The sequence below is a fragment of the Mercenaria mercenaria genome, chromosome 2, assembly GCF_021730395.1.
Source record: "Mercenaria mercenaria strain notata chromosome 2, MADL_Memer_1, whole genome shotgun sequence".
Classification (NCBI taxonomy): Eukaryota; Metazoa; Mollusca; class Bivalvia; order Venerida; family Veneridae; genus Mercenaria; species Mercenaria mercenaria.
This window is the reverse complement of record NC_069362.1, coordinates 20,910,650-20,936,406: the sequence shown is the minus strand read 5'-3', so window position 1 is coordinate 20,936,406 and position 25,757 is coordinate 20,910,650. Positions and strand designations below refer to the sequence as shown.

At 33.9% G+C, this 25,757-nt stretch overlaps 3 protein-coding genes across 5 annotated transcripts in view; 2 read left to right on the top strand and 1 right to left on the bottom strand.

Moving 5' to 3' along the window:
• LOC123563459 (protein ZGRF1-like) overlaps positions 1-17,616 on the top strand; it is a 28,586-nt gene extending 10,970 nt beyond the window's left edge. The window contains exons 2-4 of the mRNA XM_053524743.1: positions 7,629-7,719; positions 9,670-9,750; positions 17,452-17,616. Of these exons, the coding sequence (XP_053380718.1) occupies positions 7,702-7,719; positions 9,670-9,750; positions 17,452-17,616 (264 nt within the window). The 5' untranslated portion in view covers positions 7,629-7,701. The remainder of the gene's footprint in view (positions 1-7,628; positions 7,720-9,669; positions 9,751-17,451) is intronic.
• LOC123563457 (alpha-2B adrenergic receptor-like) lies at positions 3,535-13,711 on the bottom strand. 2 transcript variants are annotated; one of them, XM_053531949.1, is made up of 2 exons: positions 13,413-13,711; positions 3,535-5,483 (listed from the first exon to the last, which is right to left on the bottom strand). In XM_053531949.1, the coding sequence occupies exon 2, from the start codon at positions 5,283-5,285 to the stop codon at positions 3,576-3,578; it is 1,710 nt and encodes a 569-aa protein (XP_053387924.1). In that variant the 5' UTR covers positions 5,286-5,483; positions 13,413-13,711; the 3' UTR covers positions 3,535-3,575. The 2 variants fall into 2 exon arrangements, with proteins under 2 accessions (XP_053387924.1, XP_053387918.1); XM_053531943.1 differs by having other exon boundaries at positions 13,417-13,711.
• Positions 17,617-19,150: 1,534 nt separating the features above from the next.
• Positions 19,151-25,757, top strand: part of LOC123563456 (uncharacterized) — an 85,468-nt gene continuing 78,861 nt past the window's right edge. For both annotated transcript variants that reach the window (XM_053531923.1, XM_053531931.1), the window contains exons 1-2: positions 19,151-19,184; positions 19,421-21,803. In XM_053531923.1, the coding sequence (XP_053387898.1) occupies positions 19,158-19,184; positions 19,421-21,803 (2,410 nt within the window). In that variant the 5' untranslated portion in view covers positions 19,151-19,157. The remainder of the gene's footprint in view (positions 19,185-19,420; positions 21,804-25,757) is intronic.

Here is a 25,757-nt window from a genome sequence, read left to right as displayed (position 1 = left end):
TATACTTATTTAAATGTTTTGATAACTTTATCTTTATCTCCCTTATTAATTAATTCTTTTGACACAAACATAAGTTATTGTCCAATACCTTCATCCACATTGGAGTCATTAAACACTCCAGTGACTGCTCAGGCTTTCTCAGATGTGCCCATTTTCACTATCCAGCACCGAAATAGCCGAGCACGTTGTCTTCTGTGACAGCTCTTTTTGTTTGATTTTAAAAAGTAACATTTTGGGCAATATAAAGATGATTTGTAATGTTGCAGGATGTTCCAATAATCACTTTAGAGAAAGAAACCTTTCGTTCTTTATGTTCTAGATGTGATATTAACAAAGATCGTCGGTACAGATAGATCCGTGCATGTGGCACGTAACTTGAAAGTATGGGGCTGTGTCTTCTCGAGACGTGCACTCACTTGTGGGTCGGAGAAGTTTGTTATATACTGCCAAGCTTAGTTATATATATAGTTGGAATGTTATGGTCCAGTGATTTTCCCTGGAGTTATGGCCCTTTATTTGTTTCATTTTACAATTTCTGCTTGGTAAGTGATGGGAGACATAATATTTTTTTGTGAATTTTAGTTATTTGTTTGAAACACTTTCACTCCATCTCTGTTATTACTTTAATGGCTTACTGAGATTTGATTCAAACTTAAAATGTTGTCTAACAACACCATGCACATCCTGGGCATTAATTACTCCAGTGGTAGTTCCAGTTTTCTCAGATATGCCCTTTTTCACTTTCAAGCATGAAAATAATTGAGCACACCGTCTCTGTCAGCTCATGTATGCTTTAGGTGTAATAATTTTGATGCAGGCTAGCCCATTTAGATCTTTGGAAATTGTCACCAAAGGTATTTAGCGGCACTGGTGCTTTATAGTTCAATGCCATGTAGAATGTATGGGGAAGGTATGAGGGTTCTTTTTCATAGTTATTAGTTAACACCTTGCACAACTCCACTGACAAGTCCTATTCTGTTCAAGACTTGTGTATCAGGTTGTATGCAGATAATTTTTGTCAGGTTTTGGAGTTTGATGACAATTTGACTCTTACATATACAACAGAATCATCTGCAGCAGTCTGGCTTTTCTTTTTTATGGAGTCTGGAAGATCATTTATGTAGGGGAGAAAGAAAGAAACAAGTTAGAGAACAAAGGCTTGGGGAACCCTAGATAGGATGGGTAAAATATTTGCAACTGTCTACAACATTGTGCTCTTTGAATCCTTTAAGAATGATTTAATGGGTAGACTTCCAGCTGTTCAAGTTTGTGTATAACTTTATTGTGTCAGATCACCCTTGTCAAATGCCTTACAGTTAAAATAGAAGTGTTAAAGTCTCTGCTTAACATTTTCAAGGTTGTCAAAAGACCTTTTTAGTGAAGCTGATACATTGAAAGCTATGCTAATATAATGAAAACTTGATAATTTTGTTTTATTGACAGTTCCATGAAATGCTGATGCGCAGGCTGGTCTGGATCCATGCTGGTCGCAAACGCACTATGTTGGTTTTCTTACGGTGTGGCTAGTATCATGCGACTGTGCCTACTGCTACAAGTAGACACCTACATTTATACTGTTTGTCTGAAATAAACAAAGAAGACGCAAGACACTGTCTGAGTGATTTTGGTTGGAATGTGCAGAGAGCTTACAGGATGTAGTTCCTCTTTAAATACAAACCAATCTTAAGTTGGGGTGCGTAGTCAGAGTTTGTAAATTTAACTTCGAACTGTGATAGAACACACTTGGTTGTATAATAAATTGTCTTATAAATCAGCCCTTACAGCTTCTTTTAGCGGCAACATTTATAATATCACTAAAATGGGCCAAGGATTCTGGTTTTGTTTAAACAGTTACTCTTGACCTATTATGTAGCACTTACAAATAAAACACTTTCCAGCTTGTTGAAAATAGGCTCATCATCTCTCTTATCTTTATATAGTAAGAAGACTTTAGGGCAAATATTATCAGGTATTGATTTTGTTTTACTTTTGTAAAAAAGTGCTATAGTAATGACCAAATGTTCAAAACTGAAACAAACTTGCATGAAATATTATGTCTCCCACATACATTAGGGAGCGACTTTATTGATTTAATGCTGAGTCTGTCTGTCACAAAGTTTGTCCATGCAACTCCTCTGACACCACCTGCTGGATTAACATTAAACTTCACAGGAGTGATCATTGCCAAGCCCAGTTGTGCATATCAATCAGCATTTTCTAGTTCAATGATTTTCAGCAGAGTTATGGCCCTTGATTCATCAAATTCTATGATGTTTTGGTTACTACTTTTATATTATTGGGTAGATTTCATGAGCCCTATTGTGCATATTGCCAACATTTTCTAGTTCAGTGATTTTCAGCAGGGTTGAGGCCCTTGATTCATCAAATTTTATGATGTTTTGGCTACTCCTTTTATATCATTGGGTAGATTTCATGAGCCTTACTGTGCATATTGCCAACATTTTCTGGTTCAGTGATTTTCAGCAGAGTTATGGCCCTTGATTCATCAAATTTTATGATGTTTTGACTACTCCTTTTATATTATTGGTTAGATTTCATGAGCCTTATTGTGCATATTGCCAACATTTTCTGGTTCAGTGATTTTCAGCAGGGTTGAGGCCCTTGATTCATCAAATTTTATGATGTTTCGGAGACTTCTTATTATTGGGTGAAATTTCACTAAAACTACTACTAGGCCTCATTTTGCATATTTACGATATGTTCCGGTTAAGTGATTTTGAGTGGAGTTATGGCCCTTGATTGGCATATTTTACCTTGTGCGGGCAACTGCTCCAATACCACTAGGAAGAATTACACCAAACATCACAAAAGTGATCATTGCCAAGCCTTGAAACTTTCGTATTGTCAGCAGGTTCCAGTTCTGTTTATTTCAAGAGTTTTTGCCATCGATTTGTCAAATTTTATGGTGGTTCATATCATAATAGGGTGAATTTCCTTCAAACCTTACAGGAGTCTTATGCTCAGCTTCATTGATTTTCAGCAGAGTAATGGTCCTTGATTTGTCATATTTTACAGTATTTACACTGCTGAATTTTACAAAACTTCACAACTGATCAGCGTGAAGCATAGTGTTGCATATTATCGTTATGGTCTAGTCATGACCCTTGATTTGTCAAATTCTTTGCTGTGTTACTTCTCCTTTACCACTGGTTGGAATTCCACCAGACTTCACAGGAGTTACCACTGCCAAGCCAAGTTGTGTATATTGTTGAATGTTATAGTTCATTGATATTCCCTGGAGTTATGGCCCCTTATTTGTGGCGTTTTACCATTTCTGCATGGTAAGTGGTGGGCAACATAATGTTTTTCATAAAAAACAACCTCTAGTTCAACTACTGATTTTGTAAGCAGTTGAAAACTTTTTACTGGGTTTTGTCCAAGAACTTTTATGTTAAGGCTATAGGCTGACTTCGTTTACATTAAAATTTACTTTTTAAAAAAAATTAAATTGCAGTAATATCGCAAATTTTAGAGTATAAGATGTACAAAATGAAGCTAAAATAACACTTCAAGTATGAAATCACTTTTTTATTTGCTGTGCAAATACTATATTTTTACATTCTAAAAAATGTACAACTTAATTTTGTTATCACAGTTTTCCAAAGGATTTTTAAAGCAGCCTTGTATTTTCTATCAGTTGCCATATAAATGTATGGATTAACAAGTGAATGCATATAATACAAAACTGCAAGAACATCTTCATATACCCAAGGTTCAATACAGTGACATGGCACATCTATAACTGTAGCAATGTTGTATGGTGCAAACATCAAAATAAAACATGCTATCACAATAGTTACTGTCCCAAATAGTTTACAATATGGAGATGTCTTTCGTAACACACTCTTGATGCTGTCAGACTGTCTTAACTTATATGAACGCATTGATTCACTTCGACCCCTTGTTGCCGGAATATCCAAATTTTGTTGCTTATCATCAGGATCGGATTCCGCTAGGGTTTTCTTGTCTTTACCCTGATTGTTGAACCTTGAATCAGAACCACCAGTGTTATCAGTATGCTCTTTAAACTTTGCATAAGTAATTTTTGCCTCATTCGAGGTTTCATTAGATTCACCCATGTTTTTCAGTTCTGGATTATCACTTTGTTCTAGATTTTTTGTTCCATTAAAATCAGTATTAACATTTGTGGTTGATTCCTTAACATGCTTTGGTTCTGTGCTTCCCAGCGGTTGTGAAATTTTCCTATCAGTTTTATTTATATCAGTTGCTTCAGTTTTCATTCTGTCCTGGGTTTGTTCTATTTCTGAGATGCCACTTTGGTGTGAAGTTTTTGCTTCATTGACTTCAGTAGTCTCTTTTATGCTAGCACATAAGTTTGTATTGCCTTGCATTGGTGCAAGATTTTTCTGTTTTGTACTGAAAATGTCTTTTTCTGAACTTACTTTTCTAAAACTTGTTGTTTTCACAGGGGGGTTTGAGTCTGATCCTCCAATGACAGTGTGTCTGCGAGGTCTAGCCTTGTCTATAGTACGAGTTGATTCAGAATCTGTTTCTGTTATGGATATTGTTATTGTATGTATCTTTTTGATGTGCTTGCTGGCAATGCAAGTTATTCTTGAACTAGTGAAGCACAAAATTAAAAATGGTATGAAAAAGCTAAATACGGCTGACGGAAGGACATATGCATCAGTCATTACAAATATACAGATATTTGTGTTGTTTGGAAGCACCAAAAAATGGTCTTCAAAATAATCATCAGTCCCGACCTTCGTTAAGATTGACACCATTGCAAATATAAATACCATTATCCAAACTCCTGCTATCAAGAGTAAAGCAATCTTTCTTGTCATTTTATCATAGTAATGAATAGAGTATGTTATATACACATATTTGTCGATAGAAACAAGAACAATAGAATATGCCGATATTGTGCTAAAGGAAATGTCCGCAAATGTGAAAAATTCGCAAGTGGTGCGACTAAATGGCCATGTTCCAGAATATTCCCACACTGTGTTGATTGGTACAACTGTTACAGAAATGATAAGATCGATCACTGCGAGATTCAATACAAACCAATACGAAACTTGTTGTCTTAATTTTTTAGTGTAACAAATTGCCACTATAGATAAAGTGTTACCCAAAAACATGAAAACATTTATAATGCTCATGAAGGTTATAAGAACAGCTTTGGTATCTGTCCATTCGGTGTCACTAATGTCCTTCCGAAGGATAGGAGGATGATCACTGAAAACCATACTAGCTGTATTGTCAGTTATTATTTTGTCTTGTTCTACTTGTGCCATTCACGTTTTCACTGGCATCCAGGTAGCAGTCATGAATAATGAAATTCATATGGTCAGAATTAGTTCTAAATGAGTCTGATTTACAGAAAAGGTCCTTTGTAAAACGTTTTTGTAATCAGTTTGAACGCTTGTATAGTTTGTTGACTATGGCAGTTTTTTCCAATGTCAGTGAACATTGTCTTCCTTTCAGTTTCAAATCTGAAATAATGAATGAAATATTTATTAATCTGAAATAATGAATGAAATATTTATTATTATTCATAAGGTTCCATTTGAAAATGTACATTATGTTTACCATGTTGTTGGTTCATTTTCAGTATAATCGGACTTATGTACAAAATTATATTTGTAATTTTACCTTGTTTCTCCAGACGTTGTCAGACTTATTGTAATTAAATTGCTTCTTTAGCATAATTTTTTAAATGTAAAATTTTCTGTATGATCCACTGTTTCCGTAACAAGTTTTTTTCTGGATTTCTCTTTAAATATCAGACAATACCATTGACATTTCTAAAGAACTTCAAGTGTGGTATTAAATTTGAACTTTTAAATTTTCAAAATATCTTAATTAGTTTTTAATTTATATAAAAAGAAAAACTGAATATTTTTTCATTGTATTTTCTGCCATTTTTGACACCCCCAACCCCTATAGGGCCTTAAAGTAACCACCACTTTCCGCTGCAGAATGAAAGAAAAGAAATTCAAGTTTGATTTTTATTAAAATTTTGTGAATGAATTTTTTATGATAATTTTAACTCTTTGTGGATATTTTTTTTACATTAGTGGAAACTAACGTTTGGCCTTAAAATTGACTTCAAAAACATTCTAAACCACTTGTGGAGACCTACAGAATGATATTTACCTTAGTATTTTGATCAGCAATTCAAAGAAAAAAAAAAAATCTCTTGTATATAAAATGGATCAAACAGTGATTATAACTTGATAAATTTCATAATGACTTTGCTCTCTAAGTTTGTAATTAGAATATTAAAAATCAATTTATTTTATGGTTAAGAAGTTGAAATATTGTTGAACATCAAATATTGCTGATAAACAGTAGTCTGAATGGTCCTGTGTGTGGACATTTATTAACTATAAAAATTGTTTTTCTTTTCATCCCTTTATTAATAGTAGGGATTAGAAGTCAGAACTTCTGTTTTACTTCGAAAAAATGTTTAACTTCCATAAATATTTTAGCATATGAAACACCTTTTTTAAATTTTCAAAACAAAAACCCCTAGCAAAAAACAAAACAAAAACAACAACAAAAACAACAGTGATTAATATACCAACAGTGAAAGCAAAACAGTTTTGTCTTGTATTTTGCTTGTAGTATTAGGCCTATTTTTATTATTATTGGGAGGCATATTAGTTTTCAACTGTCCGTCCGTTTGTTAGTTTGTTCGTTCGTTGGTTGCAATGTTAACTTTTTGCATGAAGGCAATTTACTCGAGGACCACTGCACCCAGGACCTTCAAACTTCACATGCTGGTAGTACTTACTGAGTACATGACCCCTACTGACTTTGGGGTCAAAGGTCAAGGTCACAGGGGCCAGTGACCTTCAAACTTCACATGATGATAGTACTTATTAAGTACATGGCCCCTACTGACTTTGGGGTAACTAGGTCAAAGGTCAAGGTCACAGGGGTCAAGGTTAACTTTTTCCATGAAGGCACTTTACTCGCGAACCACTGCACCCAGGACCTTCAAAGATCACATGCTGATAGTACTTTTTGAGTACATGACCCCTACTGACTTTGGGGTAACCAGGTCAAGGTCACAGGGGGCCAGTGTTAACTTTTTGCATGAAGGCACTTTACTCACGGACCACTGCACCCAGGACCTTCAAACTTCACATGATGATAGTACTTATTAAGTACATGGCCCCTACTGACTTTGGGGTAACTAGGTCAAAGGTCAAGGTCACAGGGGTCAATGTTAAGGCACTTTTCTCGCGAACCATTGCACCCAGGACCTTCAAACTTCACATGCTGGTAGTACTTACTGAGTACATGACCCCTACTGACTTTGTGGTCACCAGGTCAAAGGTCAAAGTCACAGGGGCCAATGTTAACTTTTTTGCATGAAGGCACTTTACTCGCGAACCACTGCACCCAGGACCTTCAAACTTCACATGCTGATAGTACTTATTGAGTACACGACTCCTATTGACGTTGGGGTCACCTGGTCAAAGGTCAAGGTGTTGCGGGGGCATTTGTCACCATTATTGACAGCTCTTGTTGTATGTTATTAATATGGATAAGGAATGTTTTCACTTGTACATAATATGTATGAACAAAACATTCTGTTATGCTTCTTACAGACATGTATTTTCTTTCAGAATGTGCATTGCAAATCCTAGAAGTAAATGACATAGTACAAATTGAACATAGAATGTTTCACCTATTATAGATATGGAAAAGCAATTTGTTGTAAGTATATCACATCTAGTTTTAAAGACAGTAGTGGTGCAATTGTTTCTAGAAGATGGGAAAATAAACTTCTGAATAAAGAATTGATTCACTTATTCAGTAACTGGTGTAATTTTTTTGTTAATGTCTACTTTATTTTTATGCCCCCAAAGGGAGGCATATTAGTTTTCAACTGTCCATCCATTCGTTCGTTAGTTCGTTTGTTCGTCACAATGTTAACTTTTTGCATGAAGGCACTTTATTCGTGAACCACTGCACCCAGGACCTTCAAACTTCACATGCTGATAGTACTTATTGAGTACACGAACCCTCCTGACTTTGGGGTCACCAGGTCAAAGGTGAAGGTGCTGCGGGGGCATTTGTCACCATTAGTGACAGCTCTTGTTCAATAATTATATCTGTTTTAGTTGCTGTACATTGTTTTTCAGTTCAATTTATCACAAATAAATATCTTTTTTCAATGTTTTTAACTTCTATGAATTAGACAGAGACACTCCTGTAAGTTAAAATGTACACAAAATTTCAGGTATGAAAATTAATGTTTGAGCGATGTAGACTATGAGTGCTATCATTTTCATCTGGTGTTATGTGAAACAAATGTGAAAAAAATGAAATAGCAAAGAGTGTGTACATAATACTTCATGCTTTGAATATCATACATTAGAATTAGTTTGTACTAGATAACTTGACAGTAAGTGCATTTTTACAGCATTGTGAGACTTTGCTATTCAGTCTTTTAAGTTTGTACTCATACTAGATTTTATTCATATGACTTGCAGAATATTGCATAATTTGCAGTCACCATACTTTTTAGCTACTTTTCTTTTGGTTCCACTGTTTTGAATAATACTGTCAAGTGGAACTTAATACATCTGTATATATTTACATTTGCCCTATTCTTTTCCATTGAAAATTATGACGTTCATTTCGTATGAACAGTAAAAGGAAAGGCGCGAAAGATACGTCATCGCTGCTTAGTGATAACCGGCCGCTGTTTTGACAATGTCTGCGTATAGTCATGGAGAACGTTTCTTAGATGACGTCGCAGTTGTTCCGTCTGGTGCACAGAATGGCCAGGAAGCTGATTTTAATGTTAAATGCCACAAAATATGTGCAATTTTTAATATTATCTTGTTTACAAATGGAAAGGAAAAATATTGTAAATATAAGAAATGAAACTTTTTTTTTCGGTTTTCATGGATTTGCCGATCCTATTCTGTCGTTCATTTCGCATGAACACTGAAAAAAAAAGTTTCATTTCTTAAGTATTTCCTGCATTCATTCAAGGATCTGTTGTTTCTTAGATACATTTTGTCTGCAGGTGTGCCAAAGAATTCTATGCAAGTGTAATTTCAATGTGTAATTTTCCATAATGTTTTTTTTTTTTCTAATTTTCTTTGAGATATGCTGAAATGTTAAGGTAAACTTAGCATACAGGTGACAAGACTGACTTGTCTGCAATTGGCACATTGTGTTGCATGGCTAGAATGTCAGTTAGGATATTTAGATGTCAGTTGAAACTAAAAGAAATAAAGACATTCTATCTTTACCTATCTTTTAAGTTTTAGGGACAGGACATGTCTCCTGGCGTGTATTCATTTATTTACATGCATACAGAAGTTGAAGAATTTGGTTTGACGGAAAATATTATTTTAAGAAATTTCTTTAAAATATATAAAGGGCTAGTAGTACATAGAAGTTAAGTTTTATTACTCGATTATGACAGTCATAAATTCACAATATACTACTCTCAGAATACACTCGATAAAAATGCACTTTGTTGATGACACTCAAGTTCACAATTGTTGCAAGTGAGCAATCAAAAGGTTAAACTAGATTTTAGCCTTAAATCAGACTGTTTTCAATTCAAAGCCTACCCTTTATTCAAATTTGACTTTTAAAAAATTGTATTAGAAGAATAAGTTGAACTTTGTCCAGTTTGTTTTTCAGGTTTTGTACACACATCAAAAACAGAAGAAAGCTAAAACTTGGCATGATGGTTGCCTCAAGCACAGTGGGAGTGGTACAAAGGTGGGATTGTACTTGGTTTCAAATAATTTTCAGCAAATTCAAATAAACTCGAATCAAAAATAGGAAAAAATTTTTTTTTCTTGTAAGATGCTATGTTAGCTCAGTAATTATTTTATGTGTGAGGTTTTGATGAACAAAGTGCCAGTATTTTAGTAAACTAGAATATCAATATCTTCAATAAATTGAAAATGTGATTTCTGCATTTATATCTTAAGGAAACTCTTAAAATCTTTTTTTAAAACAGTGAAAGAATTTGAACTTTTTTGTCTGTGGTCTATCTATATTAAAAGATATCGAAAAGGCTGTCATATTAAATTGTTTGATGACTTTCACAAATATTCAAATTTACTGTAATATCAGTACATCAAGAACAATGTATTTCTAGAAATTAGTTTTACAACAAAACTGTAGATTTTGAAATAAAAAAACAATTGCTTTATTTGAGCTTTCTTTCAGAAAACAGTCATTTATCTTTTTTGAAAGTTATATCAGGGCTTTTTCTACTGGGAATATCTAAGGATAGTGATTTTTGATGTTGTCTAGCATCTGATTCTAGAGGTGTGGACAGGCCTGTAGTGTAGATGATTATCTAGCAGTACAGACCTCCTTTTACTAGATATTATGGGTTATTTACCTCTTTATTTTCTTTGAAAATGAAATGTTACATTAGATTTAATCAGCATTCACCAAGAAGTTTAATATAAATGGTGTTCTCTTGATTTTTTACATTTTTTTTTCGAAACCCAGGAATCCCAAATAAAACAAGTTGAACAGGCAGAAACAGACCTTCTTTGGCTTTTAATATTTAGAGCATAATTTAGACTGTATGAAAGCAGTAATATGATTTTCTACATTCAGTGACCATTTAATAAGCAAATCAAACCCTTTGATAAAATATAATATCTGAAAATCAGCTGAAAAAAAACCCCAACAAAACCCGAATAAATTGATAAAAACAAATCCTACGAGATGAAAAGGCACATACAGCTCACGTTTATATTGTATTTTTATTCAAACACCTCATATCATATATTTACTTTCAGTTCAACCACAGAAATTTATTTCATTTGTTTTATCGTCAAAAGATTAGAGATGGATACTTCATTTCCTTCATTGTACATGAAGATTCCATAATTAGAAGAAAGTTTTATTTATTATTTATTTATTTATTTATTTATTGTAATATATGGCGATGAAATATTGGTGATTTTTGCTGATGTATGGTGCTTTTGCGAATTACCATCATATTTGAATTTTTATGGTAATGTTTAAAACTTTTTCTTCAAAAGCAACGCAAAGAGACGCCTCAATTCAACACGCAAGATTACGCATGCACTGCAGCTCTCTTAAACAACACCTCTTCTCTACAACATCATTGATAGCACTTTATGTGATTGTGGAGTCATCGAGGATACAAACCACTTTCTTCTGTCCTGTCCTCTATATACAAATCAAAGAACTGCCCTCTTAAACAATTTAGCAAATATACACCAATTTACAAATATTCTACTTTTTGGAAACAACGCTCTTGACAACAACACAAACACGGTTATATTTCAACATGTACATGACTACATCACTCAAACCAAACGATTCAAACACTAAACCCACACTTGCTTCTACCCGGAACTTGACCCTTCCTTTCTCTCTTTCTCTCTACATCTTTCATCTTTCACTCCTTCCTGTTTAACTAGCAATATATATGCTATACCTGATATCATTGCAACTATCATCACTGTACGTATGCTGCTCGTGCTTGCCAAGATATTCATTCTAAGTTTCCATTTATTTCTTATTATCAACCTTTCCTTTTATACATATTTATTTTTTGTTTTATATAGGTTTAAACCCATATAACTGAAATGTTTGAAACACCGTAAGTGAAGTGCAGCATTATCTGACCTTCAGCGAGGTATTAGTATAAGCTCCAAGCTTTCTCCTCAATTCTGTGAGCAATAAGTAATGCCATTTGTAATTTGTTCTATTATTTTGTACAGCTATTATTTTGTAGTGTGTATATTGTATGAATTGCTTGTAATACATTTGAAAAATGAATATTGTTAAACCAAAATATTTTCTTCATTTTTCATTTGCAGCAAAGTTAAAGACTTAATTAATTCTCAGTTTCTGAAAAATGGAGGTTGGTACTCTTAGATGATCCTTGATAGTCTTTTCTAGACAGATTCTAGAGGTACGGATCCATACCTGTAAACAGTTCTTTCTATTTCCATCTGGCCCACAGGGCTGACTGTAAGCCACATTTGCAATGCCAGTTAGGCTCCATTTTTCCCATTTAAGAAAAAATATTCCTAATCCAAAGAAATATTTCGAGTTTAAATGAATTTTTGCTCATCAAAAGAAATGTCTTACATAGTTATGTTTGTTAACGAAATCAAACAAATTTTGGGAGAAAACAAGCTGTTACAGTCTTTAGTAGCATGACTGTCTGCACCTTGGCAAAAATTTGATATATAATTTAGCTAATATATTGAGCTTTCAAAACACAAACATACCTTAATATTTATTGAGTAAAGTACCCAAACATGTTGACAGCATTAAAATTGAATTTAGTTTATATTTATACCTGATTTTTTCAATTCTTTGGACAGCAGTGAAAATAATCTTGGAAAAACTTAAGATTAAACAAAGTTATAACTTGCAAAATGAAGAGTTGGATTATTTCTGCAAGGTCTGTCAGGCATCTGCAACTTAGGAAAACATGCTGAAAAATGTATTCTCTAAATTTCACCAGTGGATACTTAAAATTTGTAATTCATTTGAAGTTTAACATGTAAAAATAACACAATTTGTCTGTTGATTTGTCTGTTGTATTATAATTTTACTCTTTTTTTTTTACATCTGTAAGTCTTTATAAGCTGATTAATTTTGCCAACAAATTATTTTATTTTATTTTTATCTAAAACAGCATTAAGATGACCGTATTAGTTATTTTTTTTTATATATATATTTCAGTTCACATTTTAGAAAGCGTTATTGTCTTGTTTATCTTTGGTATTTGCAGACAAATTCTGACCTTGGGAAAATGCACACTGTAAAGTGCTTTTATTATTAACATTTCATTGAAATGGAAATTAAATAGTATTATAAATCTTTCAAAAAAAAAAATGTAGTGTATGTTTTCATATAGCATTAATTTATTAATAGATTTTTGGCAACAATATAGTATAAAAACATCTTTGAACTTTGATTTTTTCTTAAATTACACAGTTCTATAAACACATTTGTTAAACTTTTTATATCTTTTCTAAATAACTTAAAAAACATATTGATAATCAAACACTGTAACGAAATTGTTCTAATTATTAAAAAGAAATTTAAATGATCATATTGTTTTTTAACTTTGAACACTGTATGAATGAATAAGATGGCAGATATCATGTTTAAGACAATTTATTCTGTAGAAAACTCAAAGTAATAGAAGTAATAGACTTTGGAAACAAAGTAATTTTCTTTGGAAAAGAATATTTTCCTTTCTGTTCTTAGAAATTGTTCTATATATACTTGGTGATTTTTTCCCCTTCTTTTTGCTATTTTTTTCTTTCAAATTTCTAATATACAGGAATAACAAGTATTCTATGTTTCTAGCAGTTTTTACCTAATTTACAAAATAAACAATTTATCAGTATAATATTCTACAGTACCTACATCATTTTGGTTCAGTTGTTTTATCCAAAACATAGCCTTTGTTCATATGTTTGAACAAATACTAAAATGGTTTGTTTATATATAAATCTGATATAAATCCGATATTTTTCGAAATTATTTTATAATAATCGCTGTTAACGTTAGTGCCTTCAGGTATTGCTTCATTAAGTGTCTGACTCACACAGTCACACAATCATTTTTTGAACTGTTCACATTTTAAACAATCTTGTTTAAATACTTAAAACTGTCAGCACGTTGACGCACTATCAGTGTTTTACGGCCTAGTCTTGGTCATTGACACAGCATTGGTTCAAAGGAGTGATCGAAATTTTATCGTTTTGTTCTTTAAGAAAAAAATACGATGACATGCCCCCTGTTGAGTGGACGTATAACGTTGTACCAGTGATGCTTTTCAAGTCTTTGAAATACTGCTTTGGAAAAAGAAAATTTCAAGATAAGGAATGTTTTTCAAGTGCTACATTAAAGAATAGATAATTTACAGCCGGTGCCCAATGCCTAGATCTTAACTTAATTTTGAACATTGTTTTATGGTCTGTAAATAATGAATCTCTTTGAAATTGTGTGGTTTTATTACAGCTGTCTTTTAGATTTCTATAAAAGGCTAAAAATAGATTAGTAGTAGTAATAAATAATTGAGAATTTAGTTGTTTATCTGTATAAAAGTTATAAAAATGGGTTTAGGTCTATAAATTATGATGATTTATTACGCCCACAATATTTGTACTTTTATGATAAAAAGCTCTATTTTCAGTAAGTGTTGATATATTTATGTCAATTGTCAGTTCGTTTAGTTTGTTTACATTTTTTCTGTTTGTAGGACTGAACCAATTTAAGCCAGATGGTTTTGATTTTGTTGCCAGAAAGTAAACAAAATTAACTTATTTGTACATAAGTTATCTTTACCTTGTAATTATTTTTTAGGATGCTGATATAGCATATTTTCATTTGCCCGTTTTTGAAAAATGGGACATATTATGTGATGGTGGGTGCGTCTGTCCATCTGTCATAATTTGTGTCCAGAGCATAACTTTATAACCATTCAAGGTCTTGACTTCAAATTTTGGGTGTAGGTAGCTGGTGATGAGACGATGTGCGGAGTGCATGAATCAGGGTGGTAGGTCATAGGTCAAGGTCTCAGCAAGGTCAAATCTACCTATTGTATTTTGTGTCCAAAGCATAACTTAAAAAATATTAAATGTATTGTCTTGAAAGTTGGAATAAAAGCAGATGGTGATGAGATGATGTGCAGACTGCAGCAGTCTACATTTTAACCAACTCCCCACCATGAAAAATCATTAGGACTTACATAACTGAATATTTTATATTGAGTTATATGCCCCTGTTTGTGACTGTCCAACTATCACAACTACATTTTTCCCTTCTGTACTGAACTCTGCTTATAGATTCTATCCATGAGATTTCGTTTACACCATCAGCATAAGTAGACAACCATATTCTTGGGAGTTTTATGTCTGGATTTAGCCCCTTTTTGGCTTGATATATTATTCTGTTAATTGCGGTCATAATCCAGGCTCTTAAGCCAGAAAATATAATAGCCACTGCTTTTAAACTTTACACAATTACTAAGTATTATGTGAGGAATATCTCTGATGATTTTTAGCTCATCTGATTTTTTGAAAAAAAATGATGAGTTATTGTCATCACTTGAGCGGTTGTCGGCGTCGGCGTCTGCGTCAGCGTTGCCTGGTTAAGTTTTATGTTTAGGTCAGCTTTTCTCCTACACTCTCAAAGCTATTGCTTTGAAACTTGGAATACTTGTTCACCATCATAAGCTGACCCTGTATAGCAAGAAACATAACTCCATCTTGATTTTTGCAAGATTTATGGCCCCTTTTGTACTTAGAAAATATCAGATTTCTTGGTTAAGTTTTATGTTTAGGTCAACTTTTCTCCTAAACTATCAAAGCTATTGCTTTGAAACTTGGAATACTTGTTCACCATCATAAGCAGACCCTGTACATCAAGAAACATAACTCCATCTTGCTTTTTGCAAGAATTATTGCCCCTTTTGGACTTAGAAAATCAGTTTTCTTGGTTAAGTTTTATGTTTAGGTCAGCTTTTCTCCTAAACTGTCAAAGCTATTGCTTTAAAACTTGGAACACTTGTTCACCATCATAAGTTGACCCTGTACAGCAAGAAACATAACTCCATCCTGCTTTTTGCAAGATTTATGGCCCCTTTTGGACTTAGAAAATATCAGATTTCTTGGTTAAGTTTTATGTTTAGGTCAACTTTTTCTCTTAAACTATCAAAGCTATTGCTTTGAAACTTGCAACACTTGTTCACCATCATAAGCTGACCCTGTACAGCAAGCAACATAACTCCATCCTGCTTTTTGCAATAATTATTGCCCCTTTTGGACTTAGAAAATCATTTTCTTGGTTGAGTATTATGTTTAAGTCAACTTTTCTCATAAACTATCAAAGCTATTGCTTTAAAACTTGTAACAGTTTTTCACCATCATAAGTGGACACTGAACATCAAGAAACATAACTCTATCCTGCTTTTTGCAAGAATGATGGCCCTTTTTAGACTTAGAAAATCATGGGTAGGACAATATTTCTATTACACAAAAAAAAATCAGATGAGCGTCAGCACCTGCAAGGCGGTGCTCTTGTTGGATCAGTGGCTAACAGGTCAGGGTCACATTATTATCCCCCTTGACCCAGTTAAAGCAGTTTTTCCCAATGATTTGGTTAACAGTAGGGATTTTTGACTGTATCTGAGTAACCTATTGATGGATCTTCATAAAACTTTATCCAAAGGTAGGTCACTATAGGGCAGTGATTCAAGCTCAATTTTATCAAAATCATTTCAGTAATATTAAAATTATTGCCCTTTTATTATTTTACAATCCATAAATTCCCCATAGAAAGGAAACCAATTGATGGATATTCATGAAATTTAACACAAAAATAGATGACTAAAGGGCAGTGGTGATTGCACATCATTCATCAGGAATTCTTCAGTAACTGCAGAGTTATTGCCCTTAAATTGTTTTAAATTAATATAATTTTCACAAAACAAAGTTACCAATTGATGAATCTTCATGAAACATTGTACAAATATAGATTACTATGTGTTGGTTGGTTAGGCGCAGCTTTCATCAGGATCTTTTAACTGCGGAGTAATTGCCTTTTAATTATTGTATCTTTCAAAATATAGTCCCCTCATTCTAAAAAACAACCTATTTGGCAGGGGATATAAATTTACTGAATTTGCTTGTTTTTTCTTCATTGAATGTCTTAGTATCCCTCATTCGAATTCTGCATCTCTACCCATTACACATACACATACTTCCTCCACATACATTTCTCTCTGCCCCATTTTCAGATCAGTTTCTTGATACAGTATTTTGCCCTCACTCCAGTTACACTCGACATTCCTCACAAACATTAAGGTTTGTACGCACCCCACTCCCATCCGCAAACACACACTTGACTAATGGTGTTCTGCCAAGTTTATTCATATCATGCCCCTGGGCTAAAGATTGGCCTACCCTTTTGTTCACTTATATTTATGAAAGGAAAACTTTAAAAATCTGCTTATTTAATACCTCAAGACCTAAAGCTTAGATATTTGGCATGTAGTATTGTGTAATTGTACTCTACTCAGTATAATAAGGTCTTGTGTTTTACTTAGACTTGTATAGGAAAAATTGCAAGAGTGTTTCTGTCTCAAACCTCAGAGCCTATAGCTTAGATAGTTGGCATTCAGCATTGTTTTTAGGTCCTCTAGAAATCGTGTATCCATTTAAGTCGGGCAAGTAACTCTTGTTTCATGTTGCCATTAAAAAAAATGGTGGCCAGTTTGTAAATACTGAAATGTTCATAATTTCCTCATTGTTAATCCAATTTTGAAATTTCTTTATTTGCCTGGTATGAATTAAGAGGCCTTAATAGAGAGAATAAACATAAGAACAATGTTACTTTTCCCACCATTATCAGGATAGCTGTCTAGTTTGATGGTATATTTAGCTTTTCACATTTCAGGCTGTTCTGTATGACGAGAAAGGCTGTAGACTTGACAGCATCCATATCAAAGTGGATGACATCAAACTTGGAGAGCAGCTAGAAAGTGATAGATATTACATTCTGGTTGAAGAAGTCAAGACAGGGGAGAATGTGCAACAGGGTAAAGCTACATTGCTTTCATAATTAAGTGCTACGTACATTAACTAACAGGCCCTTATAAACCAGAATGCAAAATATGTGTGTGTTCGGGTTTAATGTCTTTTTCAAAAAAATTTCAGTCATAAACGACGGTGTCTTCTTGTAGCAGTGAGCACAATGCCCAACTTTATAGTGCTGCCTCACTGGAATATCACGCCATAGACACGTGACATGATACCCCACCCAGTCACATTATACTGACACCGGGCTGACCAGTCCTAGCACTAGCCTCTTAATGCTGAGCGCCAAGCGAGGAAGCTACTAGTATCATTTTTTACGTCTTTGGTATGACACGGCTGGGGAACGAACTCACTACCTCCCGCACTCGAAGCAGATGCTGTACCAGTAGGCTACCGAGGCAGTTAGAATGCAAAATATATCTTCAGGAATTTAACACAGTACATCTTGAACTAAGAGCTTACCTAAGGCAAGGGCAAAAGTGATCTAGTACAACAGTGTTTATTCTTCAATAATACATGAAGAAATGTTTTCTCTCAACAAGTTTGACTGTACTTGACTACTATTAAATCATGAAGTGTTATAAGAACAATGTAGATTCATAAGCATGTAAAGTTTTATTTTTATGATTTCTTGAGAAGATTTATGGATTGCACCCCATCTAACAGTCAGTCTGTTAGTCACAAAGTGGGATCCTGTGATAAGCTTAAAAGTACAAGATGATTTTTCATAAAACTTGATACATGGATAAATTGCAATTGGCCTTTTATTTTGTTTCTGTGGCAAAGACTGGTTTCCTTGGCAACAGATTGTCTAAAAATACGACAGTTAAATAGATTCTGTGATACCTTTAAAAGTACAAGAATTTTTTTCATGAAATTTAGTAACTATCATATATGTCTGCCAGAGATATAAAGGGATTTTTTTTTCTTAGAAGTCCTCTTTTGATCTGTTTGATTGATCTTTGTTCTTTTCTACATATGTTCAAATTGTGGCATTTGTCACTAGAGCTAAAAATAGAAATATCTTTAAAAAAGTTCTTCTGATGAATCAAAAGAGGGATCTTCATCAAACTTGGTCTGTGGCATCATTAAAATGTCATTTCTTAAATTTATTAAGATGGGTTGCTTGGCTCTTCTCATGAGCTGCTTGATGGACCTTCCATCCAACTTGGTCTGTAACATAATATTTAGGTCCTCTCTAAAGTTTGTTGAAAATGGCATTTGGGCCCCTTGTTGGGGCCACTATTAAAGCTAAAATAGAAAATCTTCAAAGGACTTCTTTTCATGAACTGTTTGATGAATGGGTCTTCCTCAGACTTGATCTGCAGTATCACTGTATTGGTTCTGCTCAGTCTCTTGGGGGCCACCAAAGCTAAAACTAAATTCTTAAATCCTAAAACAGTTGTTTTGTGCACTTTCATTACTTTAGGGAAGTAAAAATATGAATACCTTTCAACTGATATCTCAAGCTGCAATATATACCTCATATTTCAATATTTGATAATTCATGCAGTAACTCACCAACAGAATCTCACGGTACATCACAAAATACATTTCACGTGCAAGATGTCAGGACTCAAGAGAAAGAAGTCTGTAAGGATTTGGATATAATTTTGATTTTCAATGTAATTAACATCCAGCTGTGTTTATTAAGTCAAGATTTAAAAAAAAAATCTTTGTGTTTGAAACAATTAATCATTTCATGAACAATTTATGACTGTATTTAATGTTACGTTATTAATTTACAAGAAAATATGGTTTTGCTATTGTTTAAAAGTTAAACTTACAATTTTTTTACCTGTCTTTCAATCTTGTGCTTAATTTTGAAGGGATTTATGCCACCAAGAATGGTAAAACAAGCATTTGTAGAAAATTCTCAAGAATCACAGTCTGGGAGTGAAAGATGTATAGGATTTCCACAGTCTGGTCCATCAAACAATTCTTATCAAAATGAGAATCCAAGGAGAGTACCTTTATTGCCACAGCAAACACAAAATATGAATCATGCTGATGTCTCCACAACAGACAAGTCTCCAGAAAATGACAATTCATTCCAAAAGTACCCAGCTGAAAGTATTGGCAAAAATTTGTATAATTTATATTCAAGATATAATCAACATGAAAGTGATAGTGCTAGTGAAAACTCCAGTCAAGAGTCATCTTACACTGGAGGAAATAAGAGATTGTTATCACCCTGGTCTGTTTATGGCTCAAAAAACAGCAGCCCATCACTTCATGTTGGAATAAGGCATGAACCTATTACCAAAAGTCCTCATTTTGGACCTCAAACTAGTGTATTAGTTGAAAAGAAAGGTGCTGGAAAGAGTTTTGACAGATCTGTTAATAACCCAGTTGAAAGTGAAAGATCAAATGTATCAGATTATAGCCAATGTGAGGTAACTACATCTTGGTCTGTATTTAGTAGCAAAAGTGTCCTGCCACAAAACACAAATGAAACATTTTCTGCAGAAATGGATGAGGAGAAATCCAAAGAAACAGACAATCAGTTAGCCAGTCAGAGTAAACGAAACATTACACAAATTATGAAATTGTTAAAAAAGAAACCATCGCCTGATGATAATTTGCAAGACAGTTGTACAAATTCTGTAAAGCATGACAAAAGCTCAGCACTTTGCAACAGCATTAGTAAATCAACTACTGAAAAATTCAGTAAGTCACCAAGAGACTTTGCTAGTCCATATGCCGATCAAGGCATGCTTGAAAGCAATGGTACAAGTTGCAAGGATAGACCATACAAAAATGAAATTAAAGATAACATTTATGATACTGAAATTGCTGTAAATACTTGTGGAACTTTTCCTGATACTGATCAAGTCAGATGTAATAGTGATATTAGGTCTACTAAAGAAGACCTCGATATGCTGGAAAAAAGTGAAGAAAATAGTGATGATGAAGATTTAATAGGCAGTTTTCACATAAACTTCTCTCCATTATCACATGTTACAGGCAGTGATGATGACAGTGAAATTACCAGTAGTATTGGTAAGGATACTACAGATTCCAAACATAAAAGTATTAGTTTGCAGAATGAAAAATGTGTTATAGAATCCGCAATAACAAAAAATGATGCTGTGGACAGTGTTAGCAATACTGCATGTAAAACAAAACAATCCACTGGCACCAATCAATCGCATGACAGCATTCCATGTAAGACTAATACTTCTGAAGAAATTCCAGATTTTAATAGAAAAGAAAGTAACTCGGTCAATTCAGGAAAACTAGATAACCCCAACATAGATCAAAGAACAGATGTAGAAGATTGTCTTGAAAGTTCTGAGGTTGATTTGCAGAAAGTTAGGTGTGGAGAATCAATGTTTGAAAGTGGCAAAGATGTTATACAAAACAGTGATGGAGAGTTTTGTGAAACTAATGAGCAATTTGATATTGATCATGAAAAACTTAATGCCTCAGCTTCTAGAAGGACTGCCGAAAACCACTGTACTCCAGAAATACGTGAAGAAGAAATTAATGATGAGACACACATCAATAGTTTTGGAGAAAATACTTTATTAAAGAATTGTATGAGTAGATCAGAAATATCTGATATTCATGACTGTAATAATGACATAAAAGGTAAAGTGGATTCTTTCAAAATAGATTACAAAGAACCAGAAGAAGGGGATCTGTTGGACAATGAAGTTGCAAATGAAGATGCCAGACAGCAGCTTTTAGATAAGAATGATGTTGAAGGTACTAATAAAACTGCTGATAAAGAAACAGAGATAGATGATTTTAGTGGTAATGAAGAAGCCACATACATTGATACAGAGCAGGCTGTAGATAATAATGAAAGTCAGTATTCCAGAACAACATCTATGAGTCAAGATACAATGGACTTCAGTTGTGATACTATGGAAGATGATAGTCAAAATTTTGGTATTCACACTCAGCAACTAGACAGATTAGAGCCTTCTACTTGTGCAAGCAAGAATAGAAATTTTCAGTACAAATTAAATAGTTCAAAAGACATAAAAAATGATAAGAGGTATATTAATTCAGTAAACACAGGGAGACAATGTGAAAATGAAACTGTAAATAAAAATACAGCTATAAGAAGTCTGAATGTTGATAAGAACCCAACAGCACTCAGTCATGCATCTAATGCATCAAGTTATCAGATCTCACAATTTTTGGACAAAAGGAAAACGGTGATGGATGTGATTCATCTTACAGCTCAGCCACTCTGCCCAGGTTAGTTTATTTTGTAAATAAATTTTTTAGCTTGTCTGCGCATAAAGTACTCGTAGTGAGCTATTGTGATCACGCTGTTCGTCTTGCGTGTGTGCGTTTGTCCATCCATCGTCAACAGTAGTTTTTAAACGACATCTACCCCAAAACCACTAATGGATTTTGATGAAGCTTTGCATGAATGTTCTTGGATGGTCCTCTACCAAAATCTTTCGAACGGTTCCACTTGGTTGCACATAGGAGCCGCCAGAACTAAAAATAGAAAAATCTTCAAGCGAGATCTCATTTTAAACGTATGGTTTGATTTTGCAATAATTTCACACAAATGGTTCTTATGTCACCCTCTACCAAGATTGTTCAAATTATACCGATTCGCCAGGGGCCTGGTCACTTATCCCTATATGTCAATCTGACTAAAGTACATCTCCTATTAAGCTACGCTTAGGATCTGAAGACGAGCTATTGATAACCTCGTTCTGATGACCCTTCCGCTAGCCAATCAAAGGCTTACTTACAACATTTTGCAAGCTTAAAATACCTATACTTAGCGTTGGTTTTTGATAATAACAATTCTTATGTCATAAACTGTCAGATAGCCATTTAGCTCAGTCAGTAGGGCACTTGCTTAGTAAGCAAGGGGTCCTGGGTTCGAGCCCTGGACTGACTGCACATTTTTCTTACTCTTTGACATTCGAACAAGTCGTCTGATTGGTTCAAATAAAAATATATTTGTGAAAATAAAAATAGCAATATTGGAAATCCAAAATATACAGAAGACGAATGTGAATGGGTCATCCTCAGATCTTCATTTAGAAGATCAAGTACTTTAGTCAGATTGCCCTGTATGTATATAGTGGAAATTAAAAAAGTCTTCTTGTGTGAAACTGCTGACTTGATGTGGGTTTGAGCTTCACTCGGGACCTTGAATTCTTTATTTGAGGAAGCCATCCAGCTGGCTTACGGAAGGTTGGTGGTTCTACCCAGGTGCCCACTCGTGATCAAATAATGCATGGAGGGGCACCTGGGGTCTTCCTCACCATCAAAGCTGGAAAGTCGCCATATGACTTATTATTGTGTTGGTGCAAAGTTGAACCCAACAAAATAAATGACCCTCTTCCAAGATTATACAAACTATTCCAATTTGTCAAAAAACATGGCAGCTAATGGGCATGGTCACTTTTGCCTATACGTGTATAGTAGAAACTTTGAAAGTCTTCTTGTATAAAACTGTTAGCCCGATTTTAAAATAATTTCACACAGATTGTCCTTGTGTGACCTGCAAATACTGTTCAGATTTTTCTGGTTGGTAAAACTCATGGCATCCAGAGGGTGTGGTCACTTTTGATCAACAATATCTTTAAACAACATCTACAAAATCACTGAATAGATTTTGATGAAACTTTACACAAATGTTCTCTGGGTAGCCCTCTTTCAAAGTTGTTCAAATGGTTCTGGTTCATTGAACATATGGGTCTTTTTAGCTCACCTGAGCCAAAGGCTCATGGTGAGCTATTGTTACGTGACCGTTCAATGTCCGTCGTGCGTCGTGTGTCCGTCAACATTTTCTAAAAAAATCTTCTTCTTGAAAACCACTGGGCAGAATTACACCAAACTTCACAGGAATGATCCTTGGGTGGCCCCCTTTCAAAATTATTCAAAGAATTGAATTCCATGCAGAACTGTGGTTGCCATGGCAACCGAAAGGAAAACCTATAAAAAAAGCTTCTTGTCCAAAACCACAGGGTCTAGGACTTTGATCTGGTGTGTAGCATTATCTAGTGGTCCTCTACCAAAATTTTTCAAATTATCCCCCTAGGGTCAAATATGGCCCCGCCCCGGCGGTCACATGGTTTATATAGACTAGGGAAAAATGTGAAAATCTTCTTGTACAAAACCACACGGCCTAGGGCTTTGATATTTGGTATGTAACATCATCTAGTGGTCCTCTACCAAAATTGTTCAAATTATCCCTCTAGGATCAAATATGGCCCTGCCCTGGGGGTCCCAAGTTTTACATAGACTTATATATGAAAAAAGTTTAAAAATCTTCATGTCTGAAACCACAACACTTAGATCTTTGATATTTGGTTTGTAGCATTGTCTTTTGATCCTCAACCAAAATTGTTCAAATTTTACCCCTTGGGTGAAAAGAGGCCCTGCCGTGGGGGTCCTAAATTTTATATAGACTTATATAGGAAAAAGCTTTAAAAATCTTCTTGTCTGAAACCATACGACCTATGCTTTTGATATTTGGCATGATGCATTGTCTAGTAGTCCTCTACCAAAATTATTCAATTATGCCACTGGGGTTAAAAGAGGCCCCGCCCTGGGGTCACTTAATTACTATGTGAGTTATATAGGAAAAAATACTTAAAAAATCAGTTGATCCTATTAGACATTTACGGATTAAGTCTACGTGGACTGTGGACACCTAAGGCGATAGATTTTTCAAGGGGACCGTCTCAACATAGTTTAGTTATATTATGCGCGATATGAAAAAGTGTTTATAACGGTAATAGGGTTTGTGTTATTATATCATCACTATGCGGTAGGTGATATAAATTTGGATGTGCCTGTTTTTAGCTCGACGTTTCGAAGAAAAAGTAGAGCTATTGCACTCTCTCCGGCGTCGGCGTCGGTGTCTCCATTGGGTTAAAAATTTTGATAAAGTCAAATATTTCTGTTACTGTCAAAGCTGTTGACTTGAAACTTAAAATACTTACTTACTATCAAAGTCTACACAAGGAAGAACAATCCCCATAACTCTGATTGAATTTTTACAGAATTATGCCCCTTTTTAATTTAGCATTTTTTGGTTATAGTTTTTGATAAAGTCAAATATCTCTGTTACTATCAAAGCTATTGACTTGAAACTTATAATATTTATTTACTTTCGACGTCTTCACCAGGAGAAATAATCCCCATAACTCTGATTGAATTTTGATAGAATTATGCCCCTTTTAACTTAGAATTTTTGATTAAAGTTTGTGATAAAGTCAAATATCTCTGTTACTATCAAAGCTATTGACTTGAAACTTAAAATAGTTATTTACTATAAAAGTCTACACAAGGAAAAACAATCCCCATAACTCTGATTTGAATTTTTACAAAATTATGCCCCTTTTTAATTAAGAATTTTCTGTTAAATTTTATTATAAAGTCAAATATCTCTGTTACTATCAAAGCTACTGACTTGAAACTTAAAATAATGATTTACTATCGAAGTCTACACCAGGAAAAACATTCTGCGTTACTCTGATTTGAATTTTGATAGAATTATGTCCCTTTTTAACTTAGAATTTTTGGTTGAAGTTTTTGATAAAGTCAAATATCTCTGTTACTATCAAAGCTATTGACTTGAAACTTAAAATACTTATTTACTATCGAAGTCTACACAAGGAAAATCAATCCCCATAACTCTGATTGATTTTTTACAGAATTATGCCCCTTTTTAATTAAGAATTTTCTGTTAATTTTTTTGATCAAGTCAAATATCTTTGTTATTATCAAAGCTATTGACTTGAATCTTAAAATACTATTTTACTATTTAAGTCTACATGCGTAGAAACAATCCCCATAACTCTGATTTGAATTTTGTTAGAATTATGTCCCTTTTTAACTGAGAATTTTTGGTTCAAGTTTTTGATAAAGGCAAATATCTCTGTTACTATCGAAGCAATTGACTTGAAACTTAAAATAGTTCTTTCCCGTCAAAGGCTTCACCAGGAGAAACTATCCACATAACTCTGATTGAATTTTGATAGAATTATGCCCCCTTTTAACTTAGAATTTTTGGTTGAAGTTTTTGATAAAGTCAAATATATCTCTGTTACTATCAAAGCTATTGACTTGAAACTTAAAATAGTTATTAACTATCGAAATCTACAACAAGAAAAGCAATCCCCATAACTCTGGTTTGGATTTTGACAGAATTATGCCCCTTTTTAATTAAGAATT